At 45.2% G+C, this 18629-nt stretch overlaps 1 protein-coding gene across 1 annotated transcript in view; it reads right to left on the bottom strand.

The window, feature by feature from the left end:
- LOC129841275 (vascular endothelial growth factor C-like) overlaps positions 1-18629 on the bottom strand; it is a 62089-nt gene that overhangs the window by 17399 nt on the left and 26061 nt on the right. Inside the window, exons 3-4 of the mRNA XM_055909469.1 lie at positions 18301-18491; positions 9203-9342 (exon numbers count right to left, since the gene is read on the bottom strand). Of these exons, the coding sequence (XP_055765444.1) occupies positions 9203-9342; positions 18301-18491 (331 nt within the window). The remainder of the gene's footprint in view (positions 1-9202; positions 9343-18300; positions 18492-18629) is intronic.

Below are 18629 nucleotides of genomic sequence, written 5' to 3'. Positions count from 1 at the left end.
TGTAGTCATTTTTCCTGTTGTGCGTTCTGCGTGTTTTATGTAAGTTCGTATGTTCAGGTTTGTCTACATTCGTTTTGTTGTTTTGTAATATATCAAGTGTTCTTCGTGTGTTTAGTTCGTCTTGTAATTAAATCATTATGTATTCACAACCCGCTGCGCCTTGGTCGAATCACTACTCCTCCTCTTCGGTTGAAGAGGAGGAGGAACACCGTTACATGATCTCTACAAAATCACCCGAAAAGCAGACCTGATCTCTAATATATCACCCCTATATTAGACCTGATCTCTAATATATCACCCCCAAATCAGCCCTGATCTGTAAAATATCACCCCAATATCAGACCTGATCTCTAATATATCACCCCAATAGCAGACCTGATCTCTAACATATCACCCTAATATCAGACCTGATCTCTAATATATCACCCCAATAGCAGACCTGATCTCTAACATATCACCCTAATATCAGACCTGATCTCTAATATATCACCCCAATATCAGACATGATCTCTAATATATCACCCCAATATCAGATCTGATCTCAAATATACTGTAACACCCCAATATCAGACCTGATATCAAATATATCACCCCAATATCAGACATGATCTCTAATATACTGTAACACCCCAATATCAGACCTGATCTCAAATATATCACCCCAATATCAGTCCTGATCTCTAATATATCACCCCAATATCAGACCTGATCTCTAACATATCACCCCAATATCAGACATGATCTCTAATATATCACCCCAATATCAGACATGATCTCTAATATATCACCCCAATAGCAGACCTGATCCCTAACATATCACCCCAATATCAGACCTGATCTCTAATATATCACCCCAATATCAGACATGATCTCTAATATATCACCCCAATATCAGATCTGATCTCAAATATACTGTAACACCCCAATATCAGACCTGATCTCTAATATATCACCCCAATATCAGATCTGATCTCAAATATACTGTAACACCCCAATATCAGACCTGCTCTCAAATATATCACCCCAATATCAGACCTGATCTCTAATATATCACCCCAATATCAGACCTGATTTCTAATATGTCACCCCAAAATAAGACATGATCTCTTAATATATCACCCCAAAAGCAGACCTGATCTTTAATATATCACTCCAATATCAGACCTGATCTCTAATATATTACCCCAATATCAGATCTGATCTCTAATATATTACCCCAATATCAGATCTGATCTCTAATATACTGTATCACCCCAATAGCAGACCTCATCTCTAATATATCACCCCAATATCAGACATGATCTCTAATATATCACCCCAATATCAGACCTGATCTCTAACATATCACCCCAATAGCAGACATGATCTCTAATATATCACCCCAAAATAAGACATGATCTCTAATATATCACCCCAAAAGCAGACCTGATCTCTAATATATCACTCCAATATCAGACCTGATCTCTAATATATCACTCCAATATCAGACCTGATCTCTAATATATTACTCCAATATCAGATCTGATCTCTAACATATCACCCCAATATCAGACCTGATCTCTAATATATCACCCCAATATCAGACCTGATCTCTAATATATCACCCCAATATCAGATCTGATCTCAAATATACTGTAACACCCCAATATCAGACCTGATCTCTAATATATCACCCCAATATCAGATCTGATCTCAAATATACTGTAACACCCCAATATCAGACCTGATCTCTAATATATCACCCCCAGCAGGCAGTGGTGCAGGGGTTCAGCCTCAAGCTGACTGAGTCCACTATAAGGGACAGGAAGACCCAGACCCATGCCCCACTCCAAGCCTCCAAATTCTGCCCCAAGGAGCAACCCCTCACCTTTGCACCGAGCCCCACTGAGAAAGTGGACAGATGTAACAGCTAAGGTTACCCCCCTCTCTGCGATTGATTGAGCCCCCTTTGTCGGGGGGTGATGGGGTGAGAGGGGTGAGAGAGTGTGACGAGTGGCATGGTCAGGGGTTTATCATACACAAACGTTCAGGTAGGCCTGGGAGTCAGGTAGGGAGGCATGAAGCCTCCTTCACCTTCCCCATCTCACGTCCTTGCCCTCTCACCTCTTCCCTTCTCTCTGCCTTCTTCTCCCCAGGTCTAGGATCATCCTGTCTTCAAATGGAGGTCCTGTCTGATATGTGACCCCGGTACAACATTCTGTCAATGGAGTGCGTTGGGTTGAGTAAGGGGGATGGGCGGGCACTTTTATTATGGAAATCCCGGCAATAACAAAATTTGTCAGGCCTCTTTGAGTTCAGAACCTCTGAAACTCCAAAAACATATCTGAGACGTTCCACAATTGGTGTGCTAATCACAGTAAACATCCATATGCTTGAAAGCAGGGGCGCTACTTTCGTTTTAGAAGTGGGGGGGACATAATTCATTACATTTTTTTATCCAGTCAGACAAACACTCCAAACAGCCTACCCGACCGTTCAGAGGCATTCGCATGGTCCTAAAGCACACTGTTGTCTTGTATCACATACCAATGATAAAACTGTGGGGGACAAAAATGCAATTTCAGAACATGTCCCCCCCTCCTCCCCCTGTCCCCAGTGAAAGTTGTGCCCCTGATTGAAAGTGAAGAGTGAGCTTAGTCGACCTGATAACAAATTACAGTTAGTGGTTAGAGCACTTCAGAAAAAATAAACTGTTTTGAATTCACAAAAGAATTTGTTTCAAATGCAACAATGCAAACAGATGTTGGCTAAATTAAAGTTTTGGGTTGATTATCTACGGAAAACTACAACATACCATTTCGACTATTTATTTGAAATAAAAGTTGCCATGAAACGGCTCAGTGGCCGCTCTACACGTCTGAGGGATTGTCAATGTGCTTTCAATTGCCATACACGCAGTGGCTTAAGCAGACACCACATTCCAAAGGGCTGAAGAAAATTACTAAAATCACCCTCCTGACATGTTTGTGGCTTCGTAGGAAGACACGTCATCTGATTAACAACACGTGCACTGTGCACCTTTCATAACACACAACAGACGTGTCCGTTTAGACAGCCAAGGTGTCACCCCCTCGATATTACTGTACATAGGCTGGGGTAATCCCAGGAACATGTTAGTTCCACTTCAGCCGGGAATCTTTACTGCATGGGATTTGATTAATATAGTGCAACTACTGTCTACAATTCATCTCAGGAGGGGATTTGTATGTGGTATGTGCAGACCTCTGGCATGTGTTGTTTTGATTCATATAGCAAATCAAATACTGTCTATATTTCCTTTGATAAATGGATTGGTATGTTCAGGGCCTCCTCTGGAATGTGATGGATTGAAATGAATAATAACTGTGTGCATACAATAGAAGGTAGACTATGTGTTAGCGGGCTATCCACCTGATTTAGTAGCTTTTCTTATGTTAAATTGATCTGGTGATATAGATCATCACTGTACATAATGTTATATATTACAGCTCTGCAGTCTTGGCGGTAGCTGCTGTAATGTCCTTTCCTGCTCCAATTTATGGCACAGGTCTACAGAGTACGCACGTCAGCATTCCATATGCCAAACGTCCTCTCGTTGTATAGGTCCCCCATTAAATGTTCATCTGTAAAACTAGCCGCGCGTCTGTTGCAAAAAGCCTTCATCTTTCAGAGTAGAGAGTAGCTTCACTCAACATTTTACCCACACATACTGTACAAGCTCAAGCAACTATATGTATCTTTTAAAAGTGGAGGAGCAAAGCTTTAGCAGCACATCTGTGTCACGTCTCTTGACATCAAGCGTTTTATCGGCACTGGGTTTTTCCCCCCACCGGCTGACTGACAGCCGCACGCCAGGATAAACGTAATCTTAGATAACGGATGGGATGCCCTTTGAGCTCCTCCTCGCTCCTCTCGCTCGGGTACTGGCTAACTGTTTATCCTGGGGTATCCCAGAGAGAGATTTTATTTTCATTACGCCTGTGAGTAACTCACAAAACCTACATCCCAAAGAACAAGCAAGCGAGCGTGAAACTCTTAGCCAACTTTTCATAATTATTACCAGTCTTTTCACCTCACACACACTCTATTATTTGACATTTGAGGAATTGGGATGACCTTACACTCTCAAGTTGAAAGCATTTCTCTTCACTCTGAAGAGTAGCTCATCTCTCTAATGGTTTATTATGTCCAGTATGTGTGAGGGTAGAGAGCTCCTTCTTTGGCACTTCTTAGCCCTGGGTCTTGATAAGTAACGTTAAACCACATTGTGTCAACTCTGGCAGCCTCCAGACTACTATATGATCACGAGATGTTGCCATTCAGACAACAGCGTTCTCCATAGGTTTTGATACGTGTCTATTTATATGACAGCTGAACTGGCCAACATGTATTAGACTACCATTACGTAGCATCTCCTCATGATTCTTCTACTGATATCAATAGGTGAGATCCTTACACATGTTGAGAGACCTGTGCTTGTAATGGTCTGTGTGTCCTGAGCATTTACAACAGTTAAGAGTAAAGGTCCATGGAAAAGAACCGCAGAGAAACAGACGAGAGAAAGATCAGAGCTCTACTACTGGACCCACGGGTCTGTTTAAGTCTTTAGCAGCTAGCTGAATCTGCAGCCCAAACTAATCAATTATTATTAGCACTCACAGCTTAATTTGGTTTTATTTCTGTAATCCGGAATAATTCTGGGGATGGATTGGTCTAGACTAGACTCCATTAGGTCACTTTTAGATGTTGTATACAGCTTTAATGCCTCTATATCCACAATCAGAACATAAACTGTTGCTGCTATGTAACCATACCCCCACTGGAGCTACAGACAGAAAGGAATGGTGGAAAGAGACACCCCTTAGTGTCAAGGCAAAGAAGAAAAACACAAGGGATGTGTCCCAAATGGCACCCTATTCCCTATATAGTGGACTACTTTTGATTACAGCCAAATGGGCCCTGGTCAAAAGTAGTGCACTATGAAGGAAAAAGGGTGCGATTTGAGATGCATGCTAGCAGAACAAAGTTCTGCTCGCCGTAGGAACACATCTGCTTTTTCTTACGCGAGGCGCTGAGCGAAGCCTGGCGATGTATGAGAGAGAGAGCAGCTCACTCACCGAGGGATGATGCGTTTTCCCCTTCCCTCCTGCTATTGAAAATCACTCTGACAGAGGAGCAGGCAGAAAAATACTGTTGTAAAATATCCCGTAATAATAAACTGGTCTGCTGCCTCTCTCTGGAAGGATAGTTCTGACAACTCCAGGACCAACTCAGGGTCTTAGGGGACGAACGCTGATCATTTGTCAACTTCATTCCCTCTGAAATAAGACCTTTATTCCATCATTTGATATGTAGTGATGTCACAGCCAGATAAGTCATAACATCATAGGCATCTTGAATATGAACTCTCAGCCTCTAACATATTTTTTACATTTGACTTAATCCTTATTTTACCAGGTAAATTGACTGAGAACACATTCTCATTTACAGCAATGACATAAGGAGGACCAGGCATTTCAATTAGTCACGTCAGGTAAGATTCTATCCATTAATCACACATTGTTAAACGTTACTACTGAACTCAAGCATTATACCATGAATAAACTTTTCCGTACCAAAAACACTCAGTCACCTACATTGTAATTCATCGGGCTTCAACCTATCCTATTGATTGGCCCCTATGACACGGCTAGTGCAAAACAGCCTTGTACCATGGCTCATATCCTGCCATAGATCTTTCAGCCAGGTAGTCACGACCTGGACCTCTGGTCTCCATCCCAAATTGCACCCTATTCCCTATGGGCCCTGGTCAAAAGTAGAGCACTATAAAAGGAATAGGGGACCATTTGTAACGCAGCCCTGGATCTGGCTGTAGCAGGCCTCTCATCTGGGATCGATCTGCAGCTCTCTCTTGGCAATACTGTCCTCCCTGGTCGGTCACAACAACACCACAGCTTTAGGACATGGAGAACATTAGGGCTTACAGATCAATGGTGTTCCAGTTGCCATTGCATTGCTAGAGGAGAGTTTTTCACCTTAATTTCTCGGCATGCCGGCGCATGTCAAGAACGGGCGAAAGGCTAATCCTTCAGTCTGTGGGGTTGACACAAGGGCAATAAACATTTACACTAGTCGCGCTGTAACAGCGCAATGCCGAGCAGAAATAGAGAGCAAGATCCCGTGTTAGTATACAAAGCGCACGTATGAGACTTACAGAGATTTACAATTGATCTAAACATTGTGTCTCATTAGAGACTATAAATTGACAGTACATGAGATGACAAGGCCAGTGAACACGTCGGTTGGTGTTGAGTTTCTTATTTTGGTTTGAAATGAGCCATTCAATTTTGGGGTGAGGAGTTTTTCCCGAACATGTAAACTGAAACAGGTCAAACTCTGGGCCTTTGTTGATTATACCTATGCTCCAGAGTTATACATAGTACAACTTGTTTTTAGCTATGAGCTCATTGTCTATAGTATATTCTAAGTGTTTATGGAGTGTTGCTCTTAAGCCTGTTTGCTTGCCTTGTGCAGCCCTGGTCTTGCTCTCCTCTCCCTGGGGTGTTGACAGGCCGTCCCCACCCTGCTGCTCCTTATATCACCACTGTTACTGCTACTGTTAGTGCTACTGCTACTGTTAGTGCTACTGCTACTGTTAGTGCTACTGCTACTGTTAGTGTTACTGCTACTACTAGTACTACTGCTACTGTTAGTGCTACTGCTACTGTTAGTGCTACTGCTACTGTTAGTGTTACTGCTACTACTAGTACTACTGCTACTACTACTGCTACTGCTTCTACTACTACTACTGCTACTGCTATTACTACTGATATTACTAGTGCTACAGCTACTACTAGTGCTACTGCTATTACTACTGATACTACTGCTACTACTACTGCTACTGCTATTACTACTGATACTACTAGTGCTACTGCTACTGCTACTACTAGTGCTACTACTAATGCTACTGCTACAACTGCTGCTACTGTTATTACTACTGATACTACTGGTGCTACTGCTACAACGACTTCTATTACTACTGATAATACTTGTGCTACTGTTACTGTTACTGCTATTGCTTCTACTACTGCTACTGCCACTACTGCTACTACTACTACTACTACTACTACTACTGCTACTACTGCTACTACTGCTACTACTGCTACTACTAGTACTACTAGTACTACTGCTACTACTACTACTACTACTGCTGCTATTGCTACTGCTTGGTGGAAAACCTCTAGGTACTGTAGAAGAAGGACTGCTCTAAGTCTGGTGGAGGCTCTGGGAACATTATTGTCTCCCGACTTGTTCTGATTAAGCCAAACAGTTAACACCCCAGCTAACTCTCCTACCGCTGCCAGAAAACGACTGTATGTAAACACAGCTTAATGTACAGTACATGTGGGGGTGTGAGACTGGGGGCCGGGCTAGGTGTTCGGGTCCGGGACCAAGTCTACACTATATCTTGCTCACGATATACTGCAGTTTTCATAAGGTAAGGCAGGTTAAGTTATGCTTCTGGACGTTTACTGCAGGAGTAGCAACATCTCATCTTTACACCACCCAAGTGGGTGCTGCACAGGTGTGTGTATGATGGAGGAAATTACACTAACTCTAATTATGTAAAAGTGATTTCAGGTCTGGTGACAGAAATGCAATCCTTTTAACTGTCCTCACTCTACGTAGTGACTATGGACTCAGTCCATAATGCTCCACAGTGCACCGCCCTGCCTAGATGGAAAGTTAATCAAGGTTCACTGCTGGGATTTCCTGTAGTAGCCCCTCTTCTATCAACACACTGACAGGAAGCCTTCACAGCACAGGAACAATAGGTGTCCACACTAAATTGGCCAATATGAACCTCTATATCCGTTCAAGGGAAAATACTGATGCTGTACAACACAAGGCAACCTCCCACTGTATCAAAAACACACACAACCCGTTCACCACATATACTCCCAATAAGAGAACCAGAATCCAGGAACTGACTGGAAAAACTGAGCGAGTTTGCTGGAACTGGGGACTTTTGGTTAGCATGCTGACAGCGGAGACGCTATCCTTAGTTTCTTGGTGCGAGAACGAGCTCTCTGCAGGCTTAAATACATCCGCAACATATTGCAAACTGTGCTTGAAGTGTATTTCCTGTCCTGTGGTGGACAATGCCTCCTTCTCACTTTCTGAGCATTTGGAAAAGTCCCTGTGACAGATATCTGCTAGAATGCTTTTAGCAGTTCATTCAACGGACCCAATGTACTGGATCTGAAAACACAAAGCATAGACTGGATTAAGAATCTAGAAAAAAGGCACTAGAAGAGGCCTATATAATGCAGAGAAGATACTTTACAGAACTACTCCTACTATTACTACTACCCCTAAGCAGATCAACATAGCTTAGTTAACTAGTACTACTACCCCTAACTCCTACAGGGGTAGGAGCGGATCAACATAGCTAACTTAACTAGTACTACTACCCCTAAGCAGATCAACATAGCTAACTTAACTGGTACTACTACCCCTAACTCCTACAGGGCTAGGAGCAGATCAACATAGCTAACTTAACTAGTACTACTACCCCTAACTCCTACAGGGGTAGGAGCAGATCAACATAGCTAACTTAACTAGTACTACTACCCCTAACTCCTACAGGGGTAGGATCGGATCAACATAGCTAAGTTAACTATTACTACTACTCCTAACTCCTACAGGGGTAGGAGCAGATCAACATAGCTAAGTTAACTAGTACTACTACCCCTAACTCCTACAGGGGTAGGAGCGGATCAACATAGCTAACTTAACTATTACTACTACCCCTAAGCAGATCAACATAGCTAACTTAACTAGTACTACTACCCCTAACTCCTACAGGGGTAGAAGCAGATCAACATAGCTAAGTTAACTAGTACTACTACCCCTAACTCCTACAGGGGTAGGAGCAGATCAACATAGCTAAGTTAACTAGTACTACTACCCCTAACTCCTACAGGGGTAGGAGCAGATCAACATAGCTAACTTAACTAGTACTACTACCCCTAACTCCTACAGGGGTAGGAGCAGATCAATATAGCTAACTTAACTATTACTACTACCCCTAACTCCTACAGGGGTAGGAGCAGATCAACATAGCTAAGTTAACTAGTACTACTACCCATAACTCCTACAGGGGTAGGAGCAGATCAACATAGCTAAGTTAGAGGACTGGATTAAGAAAAGGAACACTTACTCTGGTAGAGATCGTCGTATGATGGAGTGTACTTGTTTGTAGGCGTCCAGTTTGGACAGACAATTGCACACGGTGTGGTTGGCAAAGCTGATAGTCACTAGGTTGTTAATTGTACTGCTGGAAACTGTGATTTCAAACAGCTAGAAGAAACAGAGAGAGAAAATTAGTCAAGTAACAGATAGTAGGACTTTTAGACAGTTTTCTTTAGTCAACATAATGGTGAAACCTACAATGAATAGTGGTTTTCAGACAGTTATGAGAGAAAAAAAACAATTATCAAGCAACTGACAGCGATAATAGTACTTTGTAGGACCTGTATTTGTCTTGTTGATGTCACGGTGCAACCAAACTTGATGATCAACCTTTTGCCACAGTTTCTTTGCAGCATTCTAGTCAGAACCATTTGAGGGTTGAAGATTAAATCTAAAAACAACCAGATAAGTAGGGCTAAGAATGGGGCATGTTGTGCAACTCTAAATTCGCAGACCCCTGACACACAACCACACTGTGTATAAACTCTCTAATCACAAGTACAGACAACAATGAAGTGGATGGGATACCAGCCATGAAAGAAGGAATGAGGCAAGGGAGCTTGTTTTTATTAGTGTCGGCAGGAGCTTTCTGTATCACGCCTTGATCAATTAAACACTATTCATTGAGGTTACTCAGTTCTAGGGCCGCATAGGGGGGAATGGAGTAGACTCGAGCAGTGATTGAGAGTGAGTCTGTGAATGGCCATTGGCCCCAAAGCATGAATAGCAAACAAACGTCTCTGTGACTTGAATCCAGACTTTTCTTCCCTTCAATGAAACAGGTCAGTCCACATTCACTCAATGAGGACTACAGTCCTCAAGGATGATTAAAACTGACCTAAGCAATCATCCCGATCCTCCTCCTGGCAGACATGTTACCAAGGTAGCCCAGTCTGATTAGTCTCAGCACCTTGGCATGGGCGTTGGCGTAGGCCATTCCAGCTTCCTTTTAAGAAAGCAGTAAAACCTGACAAATGCCCACCACAATAAATACTGCAACCCTTATCCCAATACATTGATGAGATTGGGAATGGTTTATATGTGAGGGGAATACCCGTGAATACCAAAAATACTGTAATAACGGGATGATCTGACCCCCATGCCCTAACATCGTCCCAGAAAGTCCTCCCTGGTGACAGGGAGGTGTGCTTCCCTACCTTCCCCTACCTGCCCTTCCTTCCGATCCACACCCGGCTCCTTACAGCCGTGCTTATGCACTTACACTGCATCATACATCCCCCCCACCGCTCTAAAGACAACACACTAACCCCTCGTTAGGCTGGCAACGTACATGAGAGAAATTCCTTAAGGCGTCTTGATGTACTGTACCTGACACTGGACTCTACACACATCTGCGGAAAGAAAGTGAGCACTACCAAAGAGTTGTCTTAAAGAACACTCCCACTGTACCTACAGAATAGTTCATTGAGGGAAGGGGAAAGAAATGCTTAAAAGATCTGTAAAATTCACTAGCGATGCTCAAATAAAATAAAATAAAATGTTATTGGTCACATACACATGGTTAGCAGATGTTAATGTGAGTGTAGCGAAATGCTTGTGCTTCTAGTGCCGACCGTGCAGTAATATCTAACAAGTAATCTAACACATTTCACAAAGACTACCTTATACACACAAATGTAAAGGGATGAATGAGAATATGTACAGTTGAAGTCGGAAGTTTACATACACCTTAGCCAAATACATTTAAAATCAGTTTTTCACAATTCCTGACATTTAATCCTAGTAAACATTCCGTTTTAGGTCAGTTAGGATCACCACTTTTGTAACGGGTGACGCTCTCCTCATCCTCGGAAGAGGTGAGGAGAGAAGGATCTTCAGACCAAAACGCAGGCTCAGGGAAATAAGCCATCTTTATTATAAATTACGATGGCACACGAAACGAAACAAAACACTTTCCAAACTACAAAATAACAAAACGACGTTGACGAGACCTGAACATAAACTTACATAACTAAACATAAACTTACGTACAGGTAACAGACGACATCGAAACGAAAACGAAACAAACAAACGCTACAGTCCTATGTGGTACGAACATAACATACGGACACAGGAGACAATCACCCACAAACAAACAGTGAGAATGCCCTACCTAAATATGACTCTTAATTAGAGGCAAACGCAAACCACCTGCCTCTAATCAAGAGCCATACCAGGCAAACCGAAACCAACATAGAAACAGATAACATAGAATGCCCACCCAACCTCACGTCCTGACCAACTAACACACAAAAACTAACATAAATAGGTCAGGAACGTGACAGTACCCCCCCCACAAGGTGCGAACTCCGGACGCACCAGCACAAAGTCTAGGGGAGGGTCTGGGTGGGCATCTAACCACGGTGGTGGTTCAGGCTCGGGGCGCGGTTCCCACCCCACCATAATCCATCCTAACTTCCTCCCTTCAAGAATGTCCACCCTCTTACTTCCCCCACAAAATCCTCCTAATAACATATCTAATAATGACAATACCGGGACAGAGAGATAAATCAAGAAAGAGGGATAGATAAGAATATAGAGATAGATGAAGATAGAGAGGGAGATTAGGATAGAGGGGCAACTCCGGACTGAAAGGCAGCTCCGGACAGAGAGACAGCTCTGGACTGATGGGCAGTTCTGGGTATCCAGCCTTTTCAGGCTGAAGGGCAGCTCATGGCTGACTGACGAATCTCGATGCTCATGGCTGGCTGACGGCTCTCGACGCTCATGGCAGGCTGACGGCTCTCGACGCTCATGGCAGGCTGACGGCTCTCGACGCTCATGGCAGGCTGACGGCTCTCGACGCTCATGGCAGGCTGACGGCTCTCGACGCTCATGGCAGGCTGACGGCTCTCGACGCTCATGGCAGGCTGACGGCTCTCGACGCTCATGGCAGGCTGACGGCTCTCGACGCTCATGGCAGGCTGACGGCTCTCGACGCTCATGGCGCTCTGACGGCTCTGGCTGCTCATGGCGCTCTGACGGCTCTGGCTGCTCATGGCTCTCTGACGGCTCTGGCTGCTCATGGCTCTCTGACGGCTCTGGCTGCTCATGGCTCTCTGACGGCTCTGGCTGCTCATGGCTCTCTGACGGCTCTGGCTGCTCATGGCTCTCTGACGGCTCTGGCAGATCCTGTCTGGTTGGCGGCTCTGGCAGATCCTGTCTGGTTGGCGGCTCTGGCAGATCCTGTCTGGTTGGCGGCTCTGGCAGATCCTGTCTGGTTGGCGGCTCTGGCAGATCCTGTCTGGTTGGCGGCTCTGGCAGATCCTGTCTGGCTGACGGCTCTAGCGGCTCCTGTCTGGCTGATGGCTCTAGCGGCTCCTGTCTGGCTGACGGCTCTGTAGGCTCATGGCAGACGGGCGGCTTTGCAGGCTCATGGCAGACGGGCGGCTTTGCAGGCTCCTGGCAGACGGATGGCTCAGACGGCGCTGGGGAGACGGATGGCTCAGATGGCGCTGGGGAGACGGATGGCTCAGATGGCGCTGGGGAGACGGATGGCTCAGATGGCGCTGGGGAGACGGATGGCTCAGATGGCGCTGGTGAGACGGATGGCTCTGGCCGGATACGGCGCACTGTAGACCTGGTGCGTGGTGCCGGAACTGGAGGCACCGTGCTAATGATAAGCACCTTCCTACTAGTGCGGGGAGCAGGGACAGGGCACACTGTATTCTCAAAGCCTACTCTACCCCTGATGCGTGGTACCGGCACTGGTGACGCCGGGCTGAGGACAAGCACATCAGGATTAGTAGGGGGAGAATATACAGTGTGTACAGGGCTCTGGAGACGCACTGGTAGCTTAGTGCGTGGGGCCGGAACTGGAGGCACCGGGCTAGATACACGCACTACAGGGAGAGTGCGTGGAGGAGGAACAGGGCTCAGGATACGCACTGGTAGCCTAGTGCGTAGTGTATACACTGTAGGTACTAGGCTGGGGCGGGGAGGTGGTGCCGGAAATACCGGACCGTGGAGGCGTACTGGCTCTCTTGAGCATTGAGCCTGCCCGACCTTACCTGGTTGAATGCTCCCGGTTGCCCGACCAGTGCGGGGAGGTGGAATAACCCGCACCGGCCTATGTAGGCGAACCGGAGAAACCATGCGTAAGGCCGGTGCCATGTATGCCGGCCCGAGGAGACGCACTGGAGACCAGACGCGTTGAGCCGGCCTCATGACACCTGGCTCAATACCCAATCTAGCCCTACCAGTGCGGGGAGGTGGAATAACCCGCACTGGGCTATGCACTCGTACAGGAGACACCGTGCGCTCTACTGCGTAACACGGCGCCTGCCCGTACTCCCGCTCTCCACGGTAAGCCTGGGAAGTGGGCGCAGGTCTCCTACCTGCCCTTGGCCCACTATCTCCTAGCCCCCCCCCAAGAAATTTTTGGGAATTACTTACGGGCTTTTTCGGCTTCCGTGCCAGACGCGTTCCCTCATAGCTCCGGTTCCTCTCCCAGGTAGCCTCTGCTCTCCTCAATGCCTCCACCTGTTCCCATGGGAGGCGATCCCTCCCAGCCAGGATCTCCTCCCAAGTGTAGCAACCCTTTCCATCCAAAACATCGTCCCATGTCCATTGCTCCTTTCTCTCCTGTCCCTTACTCCGTTTCGTTTTCCCTTGCCGCTTGGTCTTAGCGTGTTGGTGGGTGATTCTGTAACGGGTGACGCTCTCCTCATCCTCGGAAGAGGTGAGGAGAGAAGGATCTTCAGACCAAAACGCAGGCTCAGGGAAATAAGCCATCTTTATTATAAATTACGATGGCACACGAAACGAAACAAAACACTTTCCAAACTACAAAATAACAAAACGACGTTGACGAGACCTGAACATAAACTTACATAACTAAACATAAACTTACGTACAGGTAACAGACGACATCGAAACGAAAACGAAACAAACAAACGCTACAGTCCTATGTGGTACGAACATAACATACGGACACAGGAGACAATCACCCACAAACAAACAGTGAGAATGCCCTACCTAAATATGACTCTTAATTAGAGGCAAACGCAAACCACCTGCCTCTAATCAAGAGCCATACCAGGCAAACCGAAACCAACATAGAAACAGATAACATAGAATGCCCACCCAACCTCACGTCCTGACCAACTAACACACAAAAACTAACATAAATAGGTCAGGAACGTGACAACTTTATTTTAAATGTCAGAATAATAGTAGAGAGAATGATTTATTTCAGCTTTTATTTCTTTCATCACATTCCCAGTGGGTCAGAAATTTACATACACTCAATTAGTATTTGGTGGCATTGCCTTTAAATTGTTTAACTTAAGTCAAACGTTTAGGGTAGCCTTCCACAAGCTTCTCACAATAAGTTGGGTGAATTTTGGCCCATTCCTCCTGACAGAGCTGGTGTAGCGATAGTCATTTAGTTCAGTTACCTTAGCTTTCTTTGGAACAGGAACAATGGTGGCCATCTTGAAGCATGTGGGCACAGCAGACTGGGATAGGGATTGATTGGATATGTCCGTAAACACACCAGCTAGCTGGTCTGAGGGCGCGGCTAGGGATGCCGTCTGGGTCGGCAGCTTTGCGAGGGATAACAAGTTTAAATGTTTTACTCACGTTGGCCACGGTGAAGGAGAGACCACAGGCTTTGGTAGCGGGCCATGTCAGTGGCACTGTATTGTCCTCAAAGCGAGCAAAGAAGTTGTTTAATTTGTCTGGGAGCAAGACGTCGATGTCTACGACGATGCTGGTTTTCTTTTTGTAATCCGTGATTGACTGTAGACCCTGCCCCATACGTCTCGTGTCTGAGCCGTTGAATTTCGACTCTACTTTGTCTCTATACTGACGCTTTGCTTGTTTCATTGCCTTGCAGAGGGAATAGCTACACTGTTTGTATTCTGTCACGTTTCCAGTTGCCTTGCCATGATTAAATGCGGTGGTTCGCGCTTTATTTTTGTGCGAATGCTGCTATCAATCCACGGTTTCTGGTTAGGGAAGGTTTTAATAGTCACAGTGGGTACAACATCACCGATGCACTTGCTAATGAACTCGCTCACTGAGTCAGCGTATACATACATTTTATTGCCTGAGGCTACCCGGAACATATCCCAGTCCACGTGATCGAAGCAATCTTGAAGCGTGGAATCTGATATGTCAGACGAGCGTTGGATAGACCTGACCTGTTTTAGTTTCTGTCTATAGGCTGGGATCAACAAAATGGAGTCATATTCAGATTTGCCAAAGGGAGGGCGGAGGGGGCAGGGGAGGGCTTTGTATGCATCGCAGAAGTTGGAGTAGCAATGGTCGAGAATGCTACAAGCCCGTGTCGCACATCCGTATGCTGATAGAATTTAGGAAGCCTTGTTATCAGATTAGCTTTGTTAAAATCCCCAGCTACAATAAATGCAGCCTCAGGGTGTATGATTTCCAATTTACATAGAGTCCAGTGAAGTTCTTTCAGGGCCGTCGAGGTATCTGCTTGAGGTGGGGATATACATGGCTGTGACTATAATCAAAGAGAATTCTCTTGGTAGATAATAAGGTCGGCATTTCATTGTAAGGAATTCTAGGTCAAGTGAACAAAATGACTTATTAAGTTCCTGTATGTTGTTATGATCTCACCATGAGTCATTAATCATAAGGCATACACCCCCTTCTTCTTCTTACCAGAGAGTTGTTTGTTTCTGTCGGTGTGATGCATGAAGAAACCAGACAGCTGTACCGACTCTGACAACATATCCCGAGTCAGTCATGTTTCCGTGAAACAGAGAATGTTACAATCTCTGATGTCTCTCTGGAAGGCAACTCGTGCCCTAATTTCGTCCACCTTGTTGTCCAGAGATTGGACATTGGCGAGTAATATGCTCGGAAGCGGTGTATGGTGTGCTCGCCTTCTAAGTCTGACCAGTAGGCCGCTCCGTCTGCCTCACCTGCGGCGACCATGTTGTTTTGGTCGGCCTCTGGGATAAGATCCTACGTCCAGGGTGGAGGTCTGAACAAAGGCTCCGCTTCGGGAATGTCGTATTCCTGGTCGTAATGTTGGTAAGTTGACGTCGCTTTTTATCCAATAGTTCTTCCTGGCTGTATGTAATAACGCTTGAGATTTTCTGGGCTAACAATGTAAGAAATAATACATAAAAAAACGATTTACTGCATAGTTTCCTAAGGACCTGAAGCGAGGCGACCATCTCTGTCGGCACCATGATACTGCAGGTCACGTAAAGTAAAAGTCAGGTAAACTGTTTATTAATTAAGTTCATCCTAACTATTCAGCGAGTCAATCTGTCTCACTGCCGGCCCTGTCAAACACACGAGTTCGTTGAGTCATTTACAATCCACTGATTCTGCACATTGTTTGGGTTCAGGTGGGCATAAAGCCAAATAAGAGGTATCTGGAGAGACTTTTGATTGGCCATTAGTTCTGGTAGTGGAAACCAAACAGTAGGCCTACAGACCAACCCACCTGTCCACAGACAAACCCGCCTGGCTATAGACCGACAGATAATCCAAAGGTTGTGGGTGATGTCAGGTGGAGTAGACACAACAAGCTAGTCTTTCTCTGGGGATACCCAGTAGTAACATGAGTCACTGGTTTAGCTATGAGTCTCCAAGTAAGCCAAGCAAAGAGTCATGGGAGCTGTAGTTGGGCTTGAAATCAATCAAATCTGTATGGACAGAATAGCATGGAAAATACATGCTTCAATTTTCAATCTGAATCCAATCACACTTAGTTTGTATCCAACCACCAATGTTTAACGAGTAGTTACGTTACCAAACACATGTAGGCTATATTACTTAGCTGTGTTATTGAACTGCAGGTTTCAATTTCATTCTTGGTGCCCTGCGTCTTGCTAATTAGAGCTATATGGAAATATAGAATCCTTCACTTAAATCTGACCCCTTTGGATGGAGAACATATGTTTTATCTGCATAGATCAGGGCACGCCAGCGCTCAGCTGAATTGTACAGACGAGTCCTAATCTAACATCTATGCTCCCCCTGTGTCTCCTTGAATGTTGACGCATACCTATACTCTGACGCAAACACAGCATAAACAGAGACATCAGTTACTGTACCACACGGAGCAGAACCCCCCCCCCCCCCCCCACACACACACACACACACACAGCAGATCACATCTCAGGGCCTTATGAATCTAGTTCACTGGTCATAAAAAACACTGCACTGTTGATTTGCACGAAAACAATTGCGCAACTATTACGGTATTTTTTTCTGATCCCCTAAAATAGAGATTCAAATTTATTGAACTACACAATATAAAAAAATTCTATACAAAAAAATGTGTTAGGGCAGTAAATATTATAGGAAGAGCCCTTAGGTTCCCAGGGGTGACCAGGATTAAGTCAAGTAGGTCATTGAGCTACACTTACAGAGGCTGTGGTAAGTCTCCATACATTAGCAGTCTAACAACAGTTGTAATGTTAAGGCCTTGACCAGGAGGACTCAGACTCAAACCCCTGACTGTGAGTGTGTCATGCTTTAAATCACACAGACTCAGAATACCCCGGCTGGGCTCAGCCCACCCAAAATAAGTGGACAATTAAAAGAGGCCTAGCCGCTAATAACTCCAACACACACACAACCTCGCAGAAGACCCCCTGCCTGCCGTTTACCCCCTGAATCAAGGTGGGACACTGAGAATGAACCCCTCACTGCCCTCAGTCTAGTAGAGAAAAACTAAGCGCAGGCTTTAAAGAAGCTATAAGCACATCAGAGTACATCCAATACGTCATTTGGAATTTCCACAGATCACACTCTGTAAAAACAATGCGTTGTTTTGGCATTTTCATGCAAATCAACTAAACCATTTGTAAATCATATGAAGCAAGGCTTTAACCCAACTCCAGTCCTCAGGGGCCTGTGTGTCTAACGGTTTTCAGGTCTTGCCATTCAACTAGTAAAATGATCTGTGAGTGATCTGTGGTCAATCAATGACTTTAATTCATCGATTGAGCCCCTGGGGACAAAGCAAACCTGAAGATACTGTGGCCTGTGAGGACTGAAGTTGAGTACCGCCGCCACGCACACTCACACCCCCACCACTCCCTCTTGCTGTCCCCCAGGTGATATGCAACTCACCGTCTTGCTGATGTAGGAGGTGCTGATGTTCATACACTGATGCGCCTCGCTGTTGCAGCAGCCCCCACATCTGTAGACAGACACGCAGGGTGGTTTATAGAAGGTGTTTGTAGCCGCCCCAAACTCTTTCCCCACATCTAAACAAACTTCTCGTGGCATGCACTGGGTCTTTTTCCACTCTGACTCAATACCTGTTGGATGCACGTTGAGAGAATCAGACAGGAAGACCAGAGCATTAAAATGACATCATCATTCGACAAACCATGTATTGTATTGCACTTCCTGTATTGACGTCAGTCAAGATAAGTGGCCAATCAAATGTCTTTTCT

The sequence above is a fragment of the Salvelinus fontinalis genome, chromosome 42 (genome assembly GCF_029448725.1).
Source record: "Salvelinus fontinalis isolate EN_2023a chromosome 42, ASM2944872v1, whole genome shotgun sequence".
Classification (NCBI taxonomy): domain Eukaryota; kingdom Metazoa; phylum Chordata; class Actinopteri; order Salmoniformes; family Salmonidae; genus Salvelinus; species Salvelinus fontinalis.
Note: the sequence above shows the minus strand (reverse complement) of the source record. Positions and strands in the feature narration are given on the sequence as shown.